General features: G+C 48.5%; 1 protein-coding gene and 1 pseudogene across 2 annotated transcripts in view; both read right to left on the reverse strand.

The window, feature by feature from the left end:
• The window catches only part of LOC133058451 (epididymis-specific alpha-mannosidase-like), a 31,836-nt gene extending 17,816 nt beyond the window's left edge, over window positions 1–14,020 (reverse strand). For both annotated transcript variants that reach the window (XM_061145150.1, XM_061145149.1), the window contains exons 1-4: window positions 13,883–14,020; window positions 12,301–12,447; window positions 4,305–4,410; window positions 257–428 (exon numbers count right to left, since the gene is read on the reverse strand). In XM_061145150.1, the coding sequence (XP_061001133.1) occupies window positions 257–428; window positions 4,305–4,410; window positions 12,301–12,447; window positions 13,883–14,020 (563 nt within the window). The remainder of the gene's footprint in view (window positions 1–256; window positions 429–4,304; window positions 4,411–12,300; window positions 12,448–13,882) is intronic.
• Window positions 14,021–18,685: 4,665 nt separating this feature from the next.
• LOC133058452 (epididymis-specific alpha-mannosidase-like) overlaps window positions 18,686–21,590 on the reverse strand; it is a 37,817-nt pseudogene continuing 34,912 nt past the window's right edge.

Below are 21,590 nucleotides of genomic sequence, written 5' to 3' on the forward strand. Positions count from 1 at the left end.
GGGAAGAAGCCCCACCCCACCCTGCCTAAGGGGGAGGGGACTCAGAGCAGCAGGGTCCCAGCTGGGCCTGCAGGAAGAGAGGGCCACTCGTGCTGGGGGCACAGCAGGGCAAAGTCAGGCCTGGGACACCACATGTCTTAGGCAGCCAAGAGCCCCCCGAATGCTCTGCAGAGCAGCAGGGGCTCTAAGATGCAGGGGGTTAGAGGGGGAGAGGCAGAGGTGAGTAGACACCAGTGGATGCCACTCACGACTCAGCCGTTTATATTGCATGGCCTCCTTCATGTTGTAGTCGATCCTGGAGATGACGTGGGCATTGAAGCCCGCCAGGGCAAAGAGGGTGGGGGTCGTGGCAGATGCACCAAATGAGTCCACCTGCCAGGAGAACTGTGGCCGGACCCCAAGTGTTTCATAGAGAAACCCGTGACCTTCTGCAAAGAGATTAGCCTCCTCAGTGACTGAAGGGTGACCCCTCACCCCCTCAAATTTAAGAGCTGGAGCCGACTGTGGCTCAGATCATCAGCTCCTTATTGCAACATTCAGTCTCAAATTGAAGAAAATAGGGAAAACCACTAGGCCACTCAGATATGACCTAAATCAAATCCCTTATGATTATACAGTGGAGGTGAGGAATAGATTAAATGGAGTAGATCTGGTAGGCAGCATGCCTGATGAACTACGCATGGAGGTCCATAACATTGCACAGGAGTGGCAACTAGAGCCATCCCCAAGAAAAATAAATGCCCAAAGGCAAAGTGGTTGTCTGAGCAGGCCTTACAGATAGCTGAGAAAAGAAGAGAAGCAAAAGGCAAAGGAGAAAGATATACCCAAGTGAATGCAGAGTTCCAGAGAATAGCAAGGTGAGAGAAGAAATCCTCTTAAGTGAACCATGCAAAGAAATTGAGGAAAACAATAGAATGGGAAAGACTAGAGATCTCTTCAAGAAAATTGGAGGTGCCAGAGAACATTTCATGCAAAGATGGGTACAATAAAGGACAAAAAACAGCAAGGACCTAACCTAACAGAAGCAGAAGAGACTTAAAAAAAGTGGCAAGAATATACAGAAGAACTGTGTGAAACAGCTTTTAATGACCCAGCTAATCAGGGTGCTGTGATCACTCACCTAGAGGCAGACATCCTGGAGTGTGAAGTCCAGTGGGCCTTAGGAAGCATTACTGGAAACAAAGCTAGTGGAGGTGATGGAATTCCAGCTGATCTATTTATAACCCTAGAAGTTGATGGTTTTAAAGTGTTGCACTCATGCCAGCAAATTTGGAAAACTCAGCAGTGGCCACAGGACTGGAAAAGTTCAGTTTTCATTGCACTCCCAAAGAAAGGCAATGCTGAAGAATGTTCAAATTACCGTCCAACTGCACTCTTTTCACATGCTAGCAAGATTATGCTCAAAATCCTTCAAGCTAGGCTTCAGTGGTACGTGAATCAAGAACTTCCAGATGTGCAAACTGGATTTAAAAAAGGCAGAGGAACCAGAGACCAAATTGCAACATACACTGGATCACAGAAAAAAGCAAGGGAATTAAAAAAAGAATCTGCTTCATTGACTACACTAAAACCTTTGACTGTGTGGATCAGAAAAAAATGTGGAATATTCTTAATGAGATGGCAATACCAGACCACATTACCTGCCTTCTGAGAAACCTGTATGCATGACAAGTGGCAACAGTTAGAACTGGACATGGAACAAGGGACTGGTTCTAAATTGGGAAAGGAATGCAGCAAGGCTGCTGGGAAAACTGCCATCCCCCCATTGAGATATTCTATCTAAAATGAAGTCTCGAGAGTGTTTATCAAGACCTAGGAGATGAAAACACAGTGACTCAAAACCTATGGGATGCAGTAAAAGCAGTGCTAAGAGGGAGGTTTATACCAATAAAAGCCTACCTCAAGGAACAAGAGAACCATCAAATAAACAATCTAAGTTTGCACCTGAAGCAACTCAAAAAGAACAAGAGACCCCCAAATGTAGTAGAAGGAAAGAAACCATAAACATCAGAGCAGATAAATGAAAAGGAAATGAAATAGACACTAGCAAAGATCAATACAGGAAAAAGCTGGTTCTTGGAGAAGCTAACCAAAATTGAGAAATCATTAGCCAGATTCATCCAGAAAAATAGGGAGAAGACTCAAATCAATAAAATTGGAAATGAAAAAGAAGTTAGAATAGAGAACACAGAAATACAAAGGATCATAAGAGACAACTATGAGGATCTATATGCCAATCAAATGGACAACCTGGAAGAAATGGACAAATCCTTAGAAAAATATTACTTTCCATAATTGAACCAGAAAGAAATAGAAAATATGAACAGGCTAGTCACAAGCACAGATTCACCAAACTCTATTCACAAAATCTTCCAACAGACAAACACTCAGGGCAAGATAGATTCACAGGTGAATTCCACCAAATTCACAAAATTATCAAAATTCTCTAATTTTGAGAACTGCTGATACCTATCCTGCTCAAACTCTTCCAGAAAATTGCAGAGGAAAAAATCCTCCCAGTTCATTCTATGTGGCCACCATCACTAGGGTGTCAAAACCAAAGATGCCACAAAAAAGAAAATTACACACCAATATCTCTGGTGAACATAGATGCAAAAATACTCAACAAAATTCTAGCCAACTGAATCCAACAACACATTAAAAAGATCATACATATTGATAAAGTAGACTTTATCCCAGGCATGCAAGGATTCTCCAATATACGCAATATTGCCATCACAAGATACACAAATCATTCAACATGACACACCATCTTAACAAACTGAATGATAAAAGCCATATGATCATCTCAGTAGATTAAGAGAGAATTTTTGAGAAAATTCTACACTCATTTATTATAAAAGCTCTCCAGACAGTAGGCATAGAAGGAGCATAACTCACATAATAAAGGCCATATATGACAAACCCATAGCAAACATTATTCCCAACAGTGAGAAACTGAAAGCATTTCCTCTAAGATGAGGAATAAGACAAGGGTGCCTACCCTTGTCAGTATTATTCAACATGGTTTGGGAAGACTTAGCCGCAGCAATCTGAGAAGGAAAAAAAAAAAAAAAAAAAAAAGGCAATCCATAGAGGAGATGAAGTAAAATTCTCACTGTTTGCTGATAGCATGATACTATACAGGGAAAACTCTAAAGATGCCACCAGAAAATTACTTGAGGGAATCAATGAATATAGTAAAGTTAGAGGATATAAAATTAATAAACTGAAATCCCTTGCATTCCTATACTGTAATAATGAAAGACACATGTACCCCCAATGTTCACTGCAGCGCTGTTTGCAATAGCTAGGGTATGGAAGCGACCTAGATATCTGTCGACATGGATAAAGAAGTTGTGATACATATGTGCAATGGAATATTACTCAGTAATAAAAGGAACACATTTGGAGGAAAGGAAAGCCCAATGCTATCATGATGTCCTACACACAGTCCCTCTTTAGTGGAGTGCCAACGGATAGAGCTCAGCCCACGCTGCAGTCAATCCTGGCTCATCCACTGACTCTTTGTGCTTCTTGTAGCCTCATTCTTAGTGTCTCTTCTGCAAAGGAGTCTGAGAGCATGATGCCCTCTGCACACCCTGCCTTTAGTGGTGAGTGAGGTGATATGTGTAGAGAACACTTGTTAAATGGAGAGGAATGTGCCTGTGAGTGGCCAGTGTGTGTGGAGATGGAGGGGATGGTGGTGATGGTGGCAGTGGCATTGGTGTTGGAGGTGGTCCAGGTGTAGATAGTGATGGTGGGGGTAATAGTTGTGATGGTGATGGTGATGGTGTTGGAGGTGCTGGTGTTAGAAGTGATGCAATGACGTGCTGAGCTGTTAGTGGTGGTGCTGGTTCTGGTGCTGGTGGGTGAGGTGATGGCAGAGATGGCATCTGACGTTTACTGATCATTTACTAGGGACCCACACACTGTACACTATGTGCTCTGTTGGAATTATCCCAATTTAATCCTAGTAACACCCCTTTGGGGTGGATCTTACATCACTATCAAGCAGTTTTCCAGATGAAGGAACTGAGGCCTAATGAGGTTGCATCACTTGCCCAGGGTTACAGGGCTGGGAATGAGCAGAGTCAGGAGACAGCCAGGCCGGCTGGTCTAGAATCCACACCCTTATCCCCTGCACTCAGGCACAGACATGGACGCAGTACCAGCAATCACAGTGTTGACTGGTTAGTCTCCTGCTGAGAGGGGAAGATGGAGCCCAGGACAAGGGCTCAGACACCCAGTCCCAGTCCCACAGGAGGCCCCAGGGACCCTGGTCTGGGGAAGGGTAATCAAACCTGTGAGCTGGATGATCTGGTCATCAAAGTGGGTCACGGCCTCGTCATGCATGACCTGGCCTCCGAGGACAAACTCCAGGCGACCCTCAGCCACGAGCTGGTGGACCTTGTCATGGTGGGCAGACAGAAAAGACCAGGTTATATCCCCTGGGCTGAGCCAGTTGTATTTTCTGGGCACATGCCTATAGCATCTTGTGGTCCTTCCTTCAAACTCCTCAGCCTCATTTATTCTGCAAATAGCAGGACACTGTCTGTCCTGGTCAGCACTGTGTCCAGCTCTGAGAAAGCACCTGGCCCTGGCTGCTGCTTCGTCAGGCATATATATAGGTACATATGTTCACAACTTTTGCTTTTTAAAATTTTTTTATTATTTTATTTTAAAATGATTTATTTATTTTACTTTATGACATTGTATTGGTTTCACCATACATTGACTTGAATTTGCCATGGGTGTACATGTGTTCCCCATCCTGACCCGGCGTCCCAACTCCCTCACCATCCCATCCCTCTGGGTCATCCCAGTGCAACAGCCCCGAGCATCCTGTATCATGCATCAAACCTGGACTAGTGATTTGTTTCACATATGATAATTTACATGTTTCAATGTCATTCTCCTATATCATCCCACCCTCGCCCTCTCCCATAGAGTCCAAAAGACTGTTCAATACATCTGGGTCTGTCTTGCTGTCTCACATACAGGGTTATCGTTACCATCTTTCTAAATTCCATATATATGCATTAGTATACTGTATTGGTGTTTTTCTTTCTGGCTTACTTCACTCTGTATAATAGGCTCCAGTTTCATCCACCTCATTAGAACTGATTCAAATCTATTCTTTTTAATGGCTGAGTAATATTCCATGGTGTATATGTACCACAGCTTTCTTATCCATTCATCTGCTGATGGGCATCTTGGTTGCTTCCATGTCCTGGCTATTATAAACAGTGCTGCGATGAACATTGGGGTACACTTGTCTCTTTCATTTCTGTTTCCTCAGTGTGTATGCCCAGTAGTGGGATTGCTGGGTCATATGGCAATTCTATTTCCAGTTTTTTGAGGAATCTCCACACTGTTCTCCATAGTGGCTGTACTACTTTGCATTCCCACCAACAGTGTAAGAGGGTTCCCTTTTCTCCACACCCTCTCCAGCATTTATTGTTTGTAGACTTTTGGATAGCAGCCATTCTGACTGGTGTGAGATGGTACCTCATTGTGGTTTTGATTTGCATCTCTCTGATAATGAGTGATGTTGAGCATCTTTTCATGTGTTTGTTAGCCATCTGTATGTCTTCTTTGGAGAAATATCTGTCTACTTCTTTGGCCCACTTTTTGATTGGGTCTTTTATTTCTCTAGAATTGAGCTGCAGGAGTTGCTTCTATATTTTTGAGATTGATTCTTTGTCCATTGCTTCATTTGCTATTATTTTCTCCCATGCTGAATGTTGTCTTTTCACTTTGCTTATAGTTTCCTTTGTTGTGCAGAAGCTTTTAATTTTAATTAGGTCCCATTTGTTTATTTTTGCTTTTATTTCCAATGTTCTGGGAGGTGGGTCATAGAGGATCCTGCTGTGGTTTATGTCAGAGAGTGTTTTGCCTATGTTTTCCTATAGGAGTTTTATAGTTTCTGGTCTTACATTTAGATGTTTAATCCATTTTGAGTTTATTTTTGTGTATGCTGTTAGAAAGTGTTCTAGGTTCATTCTTTTACAAGTGGTTGACCAGTTTTCCCAGCACCACTTGTTAAAGAGATTGCCTTTTCTCCATTGCATATTCTTGCTGTCTTTGTCAAGGATAAGGTGTCCATAGGTGCGTGGATTTATCTCTGGACTTTCTATTTGGTTCCATTGATCTATATTTCTGTCTTTGTGCCAGTACCACACTGTCTTGATGACTGTGGCTTTGTAGTAGAGTCTGAAGTCAGGCAGGTTGATTCCTCCAGTTCCATTCTTCTTTCTCAAGATTACTTTGGCTATTCGAGGTTTTTTGTATTTCCATACAAATTGTGAAATTATTTGTTCTAGTTCTCTGAAAAATACCATTGGTAGCTTGATTGGGATTGCATTGAATCTATAGATTGTTTTGGGTAGTATACTCATTTTCACCATATTGATTCTTCCAATCCATGCGCATGGTATATTTTCCCATCTATTTGTGTCCTCTTTGATTTCTATCATCAGTGTTTTATAGTTTTCTATATATAAGTCTTTTGTTTCTTTAGGTAGATTTATTTGTAAGTATTTTATTCTTTTCATTGCAATGGTGAACGGAATTGTTTCCTTAATTTCTCTTTCTGTTTCCTCATTGTTAGTGTATAGGAATGCAAGGGATTTCTGTGTGTTAATTTTATATCCTGCAACTCTACTATATTCATTGATTAGCTCTAGTAATTTTCTGGTGGAGTCTTTAGGGTTTTCTATGTAGAGGATCATGTCATCTGCAAACAGTGAGTGTTTTACTTCTTCTTTTCCAATCTGTATTCATTTTATTTCTTTTTCTGCTCTGATTGTTGTGGCCAAACCTTCCAAAACTATATTGAATAGTAGTGGTGAGAGTGGGCACCCTTATCTTGTTCCTGACTTTAGGGGAAATGTTTTCAATTTTTCACCACTGAGGATAATGTTTGCTGAGGGTTTGTCATATATAGCTTTTATTATGTTGGGGTATGGTCCTTCTATTCCTGCTTTCTGGACGGTTTTTTTTTTTTTTATCATAAATGGATGTTGAATTTTGTCAAAGGCTTTCTCTGCATCTACTGAGATAATCATATGGTTTTTATTTTTCAATTTGTTAATGTGGTGTATTACATTGATTGATTTGTGGATATTGAAGAATCCTTGCATCCCTGGGATAAAACCCACTTGGTCATGATGTATGATCTTTTTAATATGTTGTTGGATTCTGTTTGCTAGAATTTTGTTAAGGATTTTTGCATGTATTTTCATCAGTGATATTGGCCTATAGATTTCTTTTTCTGTGGCATCTTTGTCAGGTGTTGGTATTAAGGTGATGGTGGCCTCATAGAATGAGTTTGGAAGTTTACCTTCTTCTGCAATTTTCTGGAAGAGTTTGAGTAGGAGAGGTGTTAGCTCTTTTCTAAATTTTTGGCAGAATTCAGCTGTGAAGCCATCTGGTCCTGGGCTTTTGTTTGTTGGAAGATTCTGATTACAATTTCAATTTTCATGCTTGTGATGGGTCTGTTGAGATTTTCTATTTCTTCCTGGTTCAGTTTTGGAAAGTTTTACTTTTCTAAGAATTTGTCCATTTCTTTCAAGTTGTCCATTTTGTTTGCATGTAGATGCTGATAATAGTCTCTTATGATCCTTTGCATTTCTCTGTTGTCTGTTGCGATCTCTCCATTTTCATTTCTAATTTTGTTGATTTGATTTTTCTCCCTTTGCATCTTGATGAGTCTGGCTAATGGTTTGTCAGTTTTATTTACCTTCTCAAAGAACCAGGTTTTGGTTTTGTTAATTTTTGCTATGGCCTCTTTTGCTTCTGTTGCATTTATTTCTGCTCTAATTTTAAAGATTTTTTTCCTTCTACTAACCCTGGGGTTCATAATTTCTTCCTTTTCAAGTTGCTTTAGGTGTAGAGTTAGGTTATTTATTTGGCTTTTTTCTTGTTTCTTGAGGTAAGCCTGTAATGCTATGAACCTTCCCTTTAGCACTGCTTTTACAGTGTCCCATAGGTTTTGGGTTGTTATGTTTTCATTTTCATTCGTTTCTATGCATATTTTGATTTCTTTTTTGATTTCTTCTGTGATTTGTTGGTTGTTCAGCAGTGTGTTGTTCAGCCTCCATATTTTGGAATTTTAATAGTTTTTCTCCTGTAATTGACATCTAATCTTACCGCATTGTGGTCAGAAAAGATGCTTAGAATGATTTCAATTTTTTGAATTTACCAAGGCTAGATTTATGGCCCAGGATGTGATCTATCCTGGAGAAGGTTCCATGTGCGCTTGAGAAAAAGGTGAAATTCATTGTTTTGGGGTGAACTGTCCTGTAGATATGAATTAAGTCTAACTGGTCTATTGTATCATTTAAAGTTTGTGTTTCCTTGTTAATTTTCTGTTTAGTTGATCTATCCATAGGTGTGAGTGGAGTATTAAAGTCTCCCACTATTATTATGTTATTGTTAATTTCTCCTTTCATACTTGTTAGCATTTGTCTTACATATTGTGGTGCTCCTATGTTGTGTGCATATATATTTATAATTGTTGTATCTTCTTCTTGGATTGATCCTTTGATCATTATGTAGTGTCCATCTTTATCTCTTTTCACAGCCTTTGTTTAAAAATCTATTTTATCTGATATAAGTATTGTTACTTCTGTTTTCTTTTAGTCTCTATTTGCATGGAATATCTTTTTCCAGCCCTTCACTTTCAGTCTGTATGTGTCCCTTGTTTCAAGGTGGGTCTTTTGTAGACAACATATATAGGGGTCTTGTTTTTGTATCCATTCAGCCAGTCTTTGTCTTTTGGTTGGGACTGATCAAAGCCACACCAAACCCACTGACATCTCAAAACTTATTACTGGACACTTCATTGCACTCCAGAGAGAAGAAATCTAGCTCCACCCACCAGAACACTGACACAAGCTTCCCTAATCAGAAAACCTTGACAAGCCACCTGTCCAACCCCACCCACAGTGAGGAACCTCCACAATAAAGAGGAAACACAAACTGCCAGAATAAGGAAAGGTCACCCTAAACACAGCAACATAAACAAGATGAAAAGGCAGAGAAATACCCAGCAGGTAAGGAACAGAATGAATGCTCACCAAACCAAACAGATGAGGAAGAGACAGGGAATCTACCTGATAAAGAATTCCGAATAATGATAGTGAAAGTGACCCAAAATCTTGAAAGCAAATTGGAGTTACAGATAAATATCCTACAGACAAGGATCGAGAAGATGCAAGAACGGTTTAATAAGGACCTAGAAGAAATAATAGTCAATATATAATGAATAATGCAATAAATGAGATCAAAAACACTCTGGAGGGAACCAACAGTAGAATAACAGAGGCAGAAGATAGGATAAGTGAGGTGGAAGATAGAATGGTAGAAATAAATGAAACAGAGAGGAAAAAAGAAAAAAGAATTAAAAGAAATGAGGACAACCTCAGAGACCTCTGGGACAATGTTAAATGCCCCAACATTCGAATTATAGGAGTCCCAGAAGAAGAAGACAAAAAGAAAGGCCATGAAAAAATATTTGAGGAGATAATAGTTGAAAACTTCCCTAAAATGGGGAAGGAAATAATCACCCAAGTCCAAGAAACCCAGAGAGTCCCAAACAGGATCAACCCAAGGGGAAACACCCCAAGACACATATTAATCAAATTAACAATGATCAAACACAAAGAACAAATATAAAATGTAGCAAGGGAAAAACAACAAATAACACACAAGGGGATTCTCATAAGGATAACAGCTGATCTTTCAATAGAAACTCTTCAGGCCAAAAGGGAATGGCAGAACATACTTAAAGTGATGAAAGAAAATAATCTACAGCTCAGATTACTGTACCCAGCAAGGATCTCATTCAAATATGAAGGAGAAACCAAAAGCTTTACAGACAAGCAAAAGCTGAAAGAATTCAGCACCACAAAACCAGCTCTCTAACAAATGATAAAGGATCTTCTCTAGACAGGAAACATAGAAAGGATGTATAAACTCAAACCCAAAACAATAAAGTTAATGGCAACAGGATCATACTTATCAATAATTACCTTAAATGTAAATGGGTTGAATGCCCCAACAACTTTTGCTTTTGAACGATGCCAAAATTATGGAAAAATTACAGAAGCTGTACCAAAAAGCTCCCATGAATCCTTCTCTAGATTATCTCATTGCTAATATTCTTTACCTATTTCTCTTCACACTCCCCAAAGTCATTACACACATCATGCTTTTCCGAAACTATTTGAAAGTACAAGTTAGCAACTGCATGGCTTTATCTGAATAGTTCAGGTCATTTTTGAGAGACAAGATCATTACAACTGCTAGGTAATGATCAAAACTCAGGCTATTTCACATTAGTAACAAGTGCATGTGTTCATGCTCAGTTTCTTGGAATGTCCTCCTCTTTGCGACTCCATGGATTGTGACCCACCGGGCTCCTCTGTTCATGAGCTTCTCCAGGCAGGAATACTGGAGTGCATCCTCTAATATCCAATGCTTCCTGAACATTCCTCTTTCATAATTTTGATGATTTCAGCCTCATAGTTTTGCTGAATGCTCTTCAAATTGCATTTCACATGTGCCTGCCTAACAAATATTTTTGAATAAACAAATGAAGGAAATTTCCTGGGAATTCAGTGTGTAGGGTACACTTTCAGTGCCAAGGATGTGAGTTTGATCCCTTCTTGGGCTTCCCTGGTGTCTCAGATGGTGTGGAATCTGCCTACAATGCAGGAGACTCGGGTTTGATCCCTGGGTCAGGAATATACCCTGGGGAAGGGATTGGCTATCCACTCCAGTATTCTTTCCTGGGGAATTCCACGTACAGAGAAGACTTGCAGGCTACAGTCCATGGGGTCACAAAGAGTGGGACACGACGGAGCGACTTTCATTTCTACATTGACTAGGGAACTTAGATCTTGTAAATCTCATGGTGTGGACGATAAAATATATCCATGAAAGAAGGGAAAAATGGAAACATAAATACAGTCAAGGGCTGTGACACTGAGCACATCATGCTCCTGGGAGACTGTGGTTTTGATTTGATCTGAAAGTACGTGGAATGACATCTACCGTGTATTGTTTCAAATTTGCACCTGCTTCATGTTGGGCACCATTCAGACTCTGGGATTCAGCCCAAACAACTCAGGGAAAATTGCTAGTTTCCAGGGACGTACTATTGAGTTGCCTCTCTAGATCTTAGCCAGCGAAAACTTTACTGTGGGAGTAGGGTTAAGTGACTTGGGTCTGGAGATGTCCATGTAAAGAAGGAAGAACTGCCCAGTGGACACCCAGAGAGCTGTGCTTTGATTCACAATAGTGACCCAGAACCCAGCTGTCAGCTATAAGCTGTGTGACCTTCAGCCAGTTGCCTGCCCTCTCTGAACCCGGACTAGCTCTGTGCAGTAGGATCAGTGTCCTCACCGTGTGGGTTGTGGGAGGAGTCAGTAGAGTAACCTGTACAGACCTGAGCCCAGCACCCGGCACGCGGCAGAGCCCATCAGATGGGAGTCTCGTCCTCTCGGCTCCACAGGCTGCAGGTTCGCATCCCCTGTGGGGGCCTGGCGGACACCCAGCTTCACCGTCTGAGCTCTCTGCCTTGAGCAGGTGGCTGAGCCTCTGAGTTTCACCATTGGTGACTGTTCTGAGGGCAGGTGATGCCTGGAGGGGCCCATGCCCCTGAGGCACCCTGGGTGCTCACACCATGGGCACATTCTGGGCACAGCCTCTCTGAGGAGGAAGGCCACTCTGTTTCCATATGTGGGACCTGCAGCTGAAGAGGCAGCCCCACCTGTGATCCCACGGGGAACGAGGGGAGGCCCTGGCCCCAGGCTGCCCCTCCATGGACCAGGGCCTCTGACCCCCTGGACATGGAGTTAATCAGCCCCGGAGGTTAATCCACAGGGCCTCCTGCACCCTGGCTGGTCCTGGGCTCTGGGGCCCATGGGTCAATGCAGATCGACAAATGAAGTCAGAAGGTGTGGACACAGGTCACCCCGGATTGCCCAGGGTCAGAGGGGACCTCATTCTCACCAGCTGAGTGCCCGGCTGGGCTGCCAGAGCTGCAGTTATTCAGGAGGAACCATAAAGGCACGATCAAACACAACCCTGTCCCCTGGGCGTGGGGCTGACCACAAAACTGTGCTAAACGGACCCTGGGCACAGCTCAGCCGGGTTGGGGCCCCCTGGTTTATGCAGCCCTGCCCTGGCCACACAGAGCACAACCCAGGAGCTTCCTGAAGGGTCGTTCCCAGGACCCCCAGGGCATCTGCTCTCAGCTGCCTGGTGAGGACCCCCTGAGGGCAGCGTTACCTGGCCTTTCTGCTCATCCGAGGCGACGCCATCCCACCAGAGCCGGAGATACTCCTGCTCCACAGCGATGAACCTGCGCTTCTTCTCAAGGGTCAGCTCCTCCACCACGGTGTTGTAGACGTTGGTGACATAAGCCTGCATGCTCTCCTGGGGTGGGGAGGGGGAGAGACCATCACTCCATCCCCGTGGGGGAAACCAGAGGGCATGGACCAGGGACCGAGGAGGAAAGTGCAGGGAGACATGGTGTCTGGGGGTCACTGGCGCTCCTGCCAAGCCTGCCCCAGGCCCTGCCCTAGCCTCCCCCTCCTCCTCAAACAACGGAGCCTGGTGTCCACTCTCTGCTGGACAGGCGGTGAGCCCTGCACTGAGAGAAGGACCCGGGCGGACCCCCTTAGATGGGAGCCTGCCCCTGAGGAGAGTCATGAGGAGACGGACACTCTATGTGACAGAGGGATGTGCCAGCCCAGTGGGGTGAGCTGACCGCTCCTGCCTTGGAGGACAGACCAGTTGACAACAGGGCCCCTGGATTGAGGTCCAGGGACCCCAATGGGCCTTCTTGGGATGAAGCGATGGGGAAGTGTGTATCAAGGGCTGAGGCTGAGAGGAGCTGACCCCGCGAGTCGTCTCTCTGGATCTATCTCCTCCCCCCAAGGCTGGGAGCCCTCAGGATGGAGCTGAACCTGCTCCCATCTGGGTCAGGCTGGCTCACCGTGGTGCCTGGATGCTGATAAAGGAATGCAAGGAGCCCTGGGCAGGGTGTTAGCAGGCAAGGCGGCAATGTCTGCTGACTTGGGCAGCACCCCACCCTGGGCCTCAGTGTCCCTTCTGTCAACTGGGGGTGACGAGCCTGCTTCCCACACGTCAGCAGTTCCACACGCAGGTGGGTGACCACCCACAGAGGCTGCCCAGTGAGCCGGGACCAGACTCAACACTCAGCCTCAGGGCCTCTTGCTGCCCGACTCCCTTTAAAGTGAGCGACTCACTTATTAACGTCTCGTGGAAACTATTGTATCCATGATCACAGAGTGGTTCTATTCATTTATTTTCTACCTCCTTCCAGAAAGAGCTTGCACAGACCTGGGTAATCATTCAGTTTCCTGCACCAGAAACTTATGGAAATCAGTCTTTCCCTCGGCGCTGGTGCACTCATTCACTCACTCAACAATTATTCGAGGAACCCTTTCCATCCATTGCAGCTGGGGACACATTCTCACCCCTGTCCAGAGCCAGTACATGTTAGTTGCTCATTTGGGTCCAACTATTTGTGACCCCTTGGAGGATATCCCGCCAGGCTCCTCTGTCCATGGAATTTTCCAGGCAAGAATACTGGAGTGCATTGCCATTTCCTTCTCCAGCATATCTACCTGACCCAGGGGTCGAACCTGGTTCTCTTGTACTGCAGGCAGATTCGTCACCATCTGAGGCCCCAGAGCCGTCCTCAGCCAGTCCATAGCCGAGTAGTGATGGACCCTAGGCCGAGACCCCTGATGGCAGAGACCTGGGACACAAACCCACTCTGGAGTCCAGAAGGAAAAAGAGCCGCAGCTTCAAGAGGTGTGCAGGGGTCACTCGGGGCACCTACCTGTACAGTGTGCAGCCAGCCCACGTCCATGTGGCTGTGCGGAACCACGAATACCCTCAGTCGGGACTCAGAAGGAGCCCCCAGGGGCCACATCAGGCCCAACCGCAAGAGCAGAGGCAGCCAGTCCCGCGGCTCCATCTCCTCGGCCAGCACAGGGGCTGGAGGACGTCTGCCTGCCTGCGGGACCCACCTCCTGCCAGCCGATGGGGCCACCACCCTTTGGTGGACAGAGCGGGAAGGAGACCAGGAGTGACGCCCACACAGAGGCTGTCACCTGAGTGGTGCAGGCGGGGGCCCTAGCTCACTGCCCTGCAGCACTCTGCTCCATCTGGGGTTTCCTGACCATCTGCCTTTAGCCAAACCCCAAACACCACCTCCCCAGGGATGCCTGCCTGCTTCCCTCTGGCTCCCCTTACCCCAGTCCTCATGCCCCTTCCCTAGGCCTCTCCGGTATTTCCCACTGGGCATCTTACCCATCCCTGCCCCCAACCCGCTGGACTGGCTCCTTCACACTGTCCTGCAAATCCTAACTCTCAGTATGGGGCCTGCCACCACCAGGAACACTCTCCTTCACATGAAACCCCAAGTCTGAGACTTGCAATAGTGGTTGTCATCTCTCTTTTAAGGGGTTTTCACAATAGGACCTGACTATCCCAGGTCGCACAGTTAGTGTAGGAGCAAGAAGGCCTGAAAGTTTCAGAATTAGGTCTGGATCATGGATAGTGACCTTGGCAAGATGCCTGAACCCTCTAGGACTCAGCAGCCCATCTGTAAAATGGGACCCATAGAGGAGCTGGGGACCTTAGAGGGAATTCACGGGAGATGACAACAGCGGGGTCTCCTTCCTGGAGGATGGCTGGCACGGCGGTGCAGCCTGCAGGGGTCAGAGTGTTGCCTGGGGGTCTCTGTAACCCTGACTTAGAGCAGGGGTCTGGGAGTGGGTTCTGCTGTCTGACCTCCAAATGCCTGAGCGGCTCTTTCTGTGGCTGCCCGACCTGAGACTCACTCTCCCTTTTGGCCACCTTGTCCCCTCCCCCAGCAAATACATCTGAAGAACACGGTCTCCAAGCAGGTCTTTATCCTTCCTGTATCATCCCCCTCCCTGGTACCCACCTGACCTGACTTGACCTGGACTTTCCTCCCATTTGGGTCTTAACCAGCAGACACATCCCATCTCACAGATCTGGAGACCGGAAGGCCCCCGGAGAGATAAGGCTCAGGGCAGATTCTGTGACAGCCTCAGGGGCTCGCTCTCCTTCACTGGGTGCTTACCAAATCGTTTTACTTGTGTCTGATTCTTTGGGACCCTATGGACTCCAGGTCCTCTGTCCCGGGATTCCCCAGGTGAGAATACTGGACTGTGTTGCCATGCCTTCCACCAGGGGATCTTTCCAACCCATTGATCAAACCTGAATCGCTTACGTCTCTGGCATTGGCAGGCAGGTTCTTCACCAGCAGGTCGTTCAGATGGTAAATTCAGGAGACCTGAATAGCCTACAATTCAGGAGACCTAGGTTCGATCCCTGGGTAGGGAAGATTCCCCTCAAGAAGGAAATGGCTAAGCACCCCATTGTTCTTCCCTGGAGAATTTCATAGCTAGGGGACCCTGGTGGGCTTTAGTTCATGGGGTCACAAAGAGTCAGACATGACTGAGTAACTAACACACTTGTCCTTCAACAGAAGGTAGCATTTCCTGGCAGGGACAGGCTTCAGCACAGGAGCGGTTCTTTCTAGATCAGGCTCTGTCATGCCCAGTAGCCCAGTGGAAGAGGCTACTTGAGTTTCTGGGACCCATGACCTTGGTGCCTGGCAGCAAATTGTCGAGCAAAAGGGCCGGTGCACATGTGTTCATCTCCAAGGAGAATCACCGTGAACTCCACACTGAACCCGAGCACCGTGAGAAGAACACGTGGTCCCTGAGGACCCTGAGCAGTGCAAGCTTGTGCCCAGGGTCACATGTGGGCGTGCAGCCTGTGACCTCTTCCTGATCTGGGCCATAGCGCCTCATGAGAGTGTGAAGCACGACTTGGGCTGGGTGTTCCAGAGAAAGAACAGCCTGACCCTACTCTGTGCTGCGTGGGAGCTTGTAAGGTGGACCCACCAGCACCATTTCCACCTATTCTTTGTGACATTAGTGCTGTCTGTCCTCTAGGTCGGGTGAGCAGCCTGGGGGCTCAGAATGCCCTGATGGGCAGACTGCCTGGGGCTGCAGCCAGTGCCAAGTGTCTCCCCCAGCAGCAGGGGCCCGGCATCCTCCAGCTTCCAACCTTTCAGCTCCCGTGTCTGCTGCTGGGAGTCTGATCTGAAGCCTACAACTATATCACCCATCACTTGTCCCCTCTGCCTTTCCGGCCTCAGCTCCCACCCCCTCTTCTGCTCAGTCCATCCTGTCGCTGCTGGAAGGTCCACTGCCCCCCCCCCCCCAACCCTCACGACCCTTTTCCTCTGCTGTGTCCTGGCCTGGAAGGAGCCCCGTCCTCCCAGCACCACAGCTGCAGGGTCAGGGTCTCCCTGCAGGTCGGGCCCTTTCCCAGGTCAGGCCCTTGCATGTGCTGTTCCCTCTGCTGGGAAGCATCTTCCTCCACTTTCTGTCTGGCAGGTTGCTATTCCTCCTTTATTTCTCCCCATCTCTGAGAGACTTTCTCTGGGCCTCCCATCCCACCTCCATAGCATTGACTGAAGAATACAATTCTGTATTAAACTGTGTGCTTGGCCCACACCCTTCTCACCCACCAGACAGACTTCATGCACTCACTCTGTCCTCTGCTGGATCAGGACTGGGAACAAAGCAGGAGCTCCTGATCTTTGGGGGAAAGAACCCAGGGATGTAACTGTCATGGACATGGCTGCCCCCTCCTAACATGGACAACATGGGTGATACCCACAGCACGGCATATAAAGCTCAGCTCAGTGGCTCCTCCCAATTCCACCTCCATCCACTGTGTGAGCCAGCCCCTCACCCCCGGAGCAGGCCAGTGCACACCTCCTGACAGCCTGATGAGACCCCCGGCTCCTGACCTGTATGGGGGGGGCACTTGTAGGTCTGTCCATAGGGTGGTTTGGATACTAAGCTGTTGGAGATGTCAGTGCCTCCCTCAGGGCCCTCCCACCAGGGCCTGACCGCAGAGATAATTCTCCTCATACACAGCAGGTCCGCTCCACCCCCGGCTGCAAGGCTGCTCTGCGTCCTGTTCTCAAGTTTTGATCAGTAAACAGCCACTGAACTCTGACTCTGTGCCAGGCTCTGTGCTGGGAGGTGAGGGGACAGGAGTTGTGCTGCCCCCAGGATGTCCTCGTGGGGAGACAGGACATGGCCGTGGTGGCTGTGCCCACAGGACGATCTGCTCTGGTGATCTGGAGGTGCTTGGAGGACCCTGGAGGCCTTCCTGGAGGAGGTTTGGAGGGGACAGGGTGTGGGGGAGATGGCTGGTCCTGGGCCATCGTGCGGGAGGACAGCCAGGGTGAGGCTGGGTCTTGCAGGCTCTTTCCCTCTCTCTGCTCTGGCTTCCTCTCTTTATAACTCCACCTGGTCCCTCTCCCTGGCCACCTCCCCTCTAATCTTGCTCTGGGGCTGGGGGAGGGGCTGGCAGGGTATTCAAGTCCATCCACTCCTGCACATTAGGGTCATTAGTGTCCACAGTGGAGGTTGTTGTTCCCGTATTGGGTGAGGCAGCTGGAATCAGGTCAGTCCTCCACTCATCTGTCAAGATTACATGGGGAGCATCTCTATTGTCCTCCTTGGAACTGGCTTCCAGGGCTTTTTGCAGCTCTATAGGGCATCCCTGGGGAGCAGGGGAGTGCAGCCATCTCTGCTCCCAGCAGAGGGCGTTTGGTGACTGGGGAGAAGGACGATTTTCAGGGCAGTCAAACATCCACCGTTTGTGAATCTTTCTCTCTACCACTTCAGTTTGTCTTGCAAAAAATGGGCTTTATACTAAGGCGGGCGACGCCAGTGCGGAACCTGGGCACAGAGGACACAGCCGAATGGCATCCACACGTTTCCATACAGTCATCTCCTCCTGACATCTCTCCTTTTCCCCTTCTTGTGCCAACACTTCCAGGAGAGCCCCCCCCCCCCCCCCCAGCTCCAGAACCTCTCCATGTCCTGATGTGTCTCATAACGGTCACCGGGGGCCCAGAGTTCTGAGGCGGCTGCTGTTCTTGGTCCAGAAATTATGAGACCAGTGGGATCTTTAATATTAATAATCCTTACCCCGGGTCTTCCGTGTTTCACTTGCTACATGGTTTCCTTCCATCTTTTGACCTGAGCTGTAGGAACTTCCTGTAGGGCAGGTGTGCCCAGGGGCCAGGGCAAGAGTCTGAGATTGGACACAGAGCTTGGCATCACACATCCTGGTCAGTAGCTCCCTCCCGTATATCTTAGGCATAGCCCTCCACAGCAGGGGCGTCTCCACCCTGGGATGAGCCCATGTAGGTACCCAGGACACAGCACGGCCACTGCTAACCCTGGGGGACTTGCTGATCTCTGGCAGGATGCGGGCAGATGCATTCTGGTATCCCTGGGGATTATTCCTTCTGTCTTTGGGAGAACACCTGGCTTTGACTCTTGCAGGTGAAGCAGGAGGGTGAGCATGTGTGAAGCTACCGTCTGTGACAGGAGAGGAGAGAGAGGGCCGGCTCCAGTGGGCAGGGGAAGACACAGGTCCTTACTGCGATTTTATTTAAGAAGTCAGAACAGCCCCATCCATCCATTTCCTGCCGTTAGCACACCAGCTTGGCAGCTGTTCCCCTCACCCTCTAGGCTGCTTTTCTGTGTCCTGAGACCAAGAATTTGCCAAGGACTCACTGCTCTTGAAAGTGAATGAAGAACGTGCGGATCTCCTTCGGGTAGATGGTGACCTCGGGGCCTCCTGGAGGTGGCGATGGATGACTGGAGCTGCCTGGGAGCAGAGAGGGTCTGTCCAGCACGGCCCCTGGACCACCTGCTTCCCGAGGCCCCCTCCTCCCAGCATCCCCCTGGCAACACGGCGCCTGCTGCGTCTGTGGCTCCCACTGTGATCACAGCCCTCAGCTGCCCCCTCTTGACAGGACTGCACTGCTGAGCGGCCTCTTTCATTTCCGGCCTCCCCTGAGGGCCCAGCACAGTCAAGGCGTGTGCAGGGGGCTTCGGCCTGCTTGGTCTTGTTTCTCCGTGGGTTGTGGCCCCGTATATGTGCCTAAGAGTCCTCTCACTGAGGCCATGAGGGGGTCCTGCCCTTGATCTCAGTGGGCTGTCCTCAGACACACCCTGGGCTTTAGGCTTCCTCCTTGGAGTGAAACTTGCTCCTGCATCCATCTCTCTATCCATCCATCCATACAAACATCCAATCATCCACCACACACTCTTCCATCCTTTCATACTGCCCTCCATCCTGCATCCTCCGATCCATCTGTTCAACCTCCAGCAACACAGTCCATGTTCCGACCACTTTCCTTCCTTTCATTCATCCTTCACTCATCCTCTTTCCTTCCTTCCTTCCTTCATCTTTCCATCCATCTGTCACTCAACCATTGAGCTGTCCATCATCCATCTACTTTTCTTCCTTCCTTCCATCTTTTTTTTTTTCTATCAAACCATCCTTCATCCATCTGTCTATCATGCTTTGACTAAGTGCCTCCTTATGCAGCCAGACCAAGCTGTGTGCAGGAGCCAAAAAAGGAGATAAATGGGACAGAGCTCACTGAGGGAGGGGGAGAGCAAGGGAGGCTCCTGACTCAGTCCTGACTGGGGGAGAGTCAGGGGAGGCCCAGAAAGGGGACAAGTGCTTTCCAGGCAGAAGGAACAGCAGAGGCAAAGATTTCCAGGCAAGAAGCAGTCTGTGTGTGTGCAGTGTAATGCACAGCAGGGAAATTGTCAGAACATCTGAGGGTGCAGCTAAAGTTTGCTCACTCAAGGCCTTGCTCACTCAAGGCTCACTCAAGGCTCACTCAAGGCTCACTCAAGGCTCACTCAAGGCCTCAGAGGGTTGTGGTCTTGGACACACAAGTGCACACACGCACACACACAACCTGTGTGGAGCTCTGGCACGTGGAGACTGACCTGAAGCCTAGAGTCTATAACCTTCTGTGGCTGATTCAGGAAGGCTGAGACCCAGAGAAGGAGGATGGCCAGCTCCAGGTCACACAGGCCTCAGGGGCAGAGCTGGGGTCTGGCTGGGAGTGAGGGTGGGGACCTGGGGCGGGGCCAGGACCAGGGCATCCGAACCTCTGTGGCGGGGAGGGTACCGCGTGCTCCAGGTCCAGCGATGCATCTCGCTCACATCCCAGGTCCCTGTGAGCGAGCGCTCCTCCACGGACACCACGGAGCCCAGTCCCCGCAGCACAGACTGCAGGACAGAGCAAGGGAGGGGTGAGCACCCGGACCCCAGACCTGAGCAGAGACCCCGACGCAGCAGGGCAGCCGCACCAGGGCCCAGGGCCCAGCATCCCCCACATTCATTGCAGGGCAAGTCCCTGCAGAAGGAGGGGCAGCCCCATTTTACAGATGAGGACCTGCGGCCAGGGGCAGCTGGCCCCCCAGTGCTCGCTGGATCAGCATGCCCAGCAGGTGGCGGGCAGGTGGGGCCACCCCAGGAAACACCCAGGCACCAGGGTTTGTCTCCCGAGGGTGCGTCTTCCCGGGGGCCTGACTCTGTGATGTCGGAGCAGGCCACGGGAGGGCGGGTCACCTGCAGGTTCAGCGTCACAGGCTGAGACAGCACGGGGTCCTGGTCCACCTCATACAGGTGCTGGAGCCGCAGCAGGACCCGGCGCAGGTCTGCCTTGGCCTCGCGGTTTCGGTCTTAGGGACGGAAGGAAGGTGGCCGTGAGGACAACAGTCTGCCTGGCCCTTTACACTCTCACCTCCACTTCACAACTTCAACCTCCCTCGGAGGCAGCTAACACAGCCCCACTTTGCAGATGAGCCAGGGGCTCAGAGAGGGGCAGCCACTTGCCCAGAGACACAGACAGTGTGCATAAAGAAGGAGGGGGGGTAGGATTCCAACCCAGGTGCAGCCAAAGTGACGCCTCCCACCACCCACACCAGGGCCGTTGCACTCGTCTGAAAGTCTTCATTCTTGTTCACTGGTGAGCTCCTCATTGGGCCTGTCCTTCTGGCTTCCTGTTCTCTGGAACTTTCTCTCTGCCCTGGCACCTGTGAATGGGGGGTGTGGCCTCATATCCCTGAAGATGAGGCACCATTGTAAAGGTGATGTGTCACTTCTCACAGAAGCTTATTTCTGCCACGAGACCTAGGAAATGTGTTGTAATATAGCCTCTATCTGCTGGTCTTTGGAGACCAAATGAGAAGAGCCACCCTGCTGATCCCACAGAGCAAGGGGTCGAAATGAACTGTGATGTGTGAAGACAGTGATGCTGTGGGCTCCTTGTTACTTTGCATAAGAAGTCTGCAAAGTCTCTTATCTCCATTCAAGTGATGGGATTAGGGACTGGAGCTCCAGAATCAAGGAAGGATTTCTGGCACTGGAAAATGTAGCTAGAGATGATGACAATGGTGATGCAGGTGATGATGACAATGGGGTTGTATGTTTCTGGGGAGGCAGGCGGCCCTCTTGGCATCCCCAGTGCTCCGCTTGTTCGGCCTCTTAGTCACCTTCCTGGGAACAGGGTCTTGCTTGGCCCAGCCTGTGTCTCCTTTACTTCATTCAGTACAAACAGCCTCCAGGAGGTACTTTCTCAGTGTCTTGGCCACACACACACACACAAG

This window comes from Dama dama, chromosome 6, assembly GCF_033118175.1.
Source record: "Dama dama isolate Ldn47 chromosome 6, ASM3311817v1, whole genome shotgun sequence".
NCBI classification, from domain to species: Eukaryota; Metazoa; Chordata; class Mammalia; order Artiodactyla; family Cervidae; genus Dama; species Dama dama.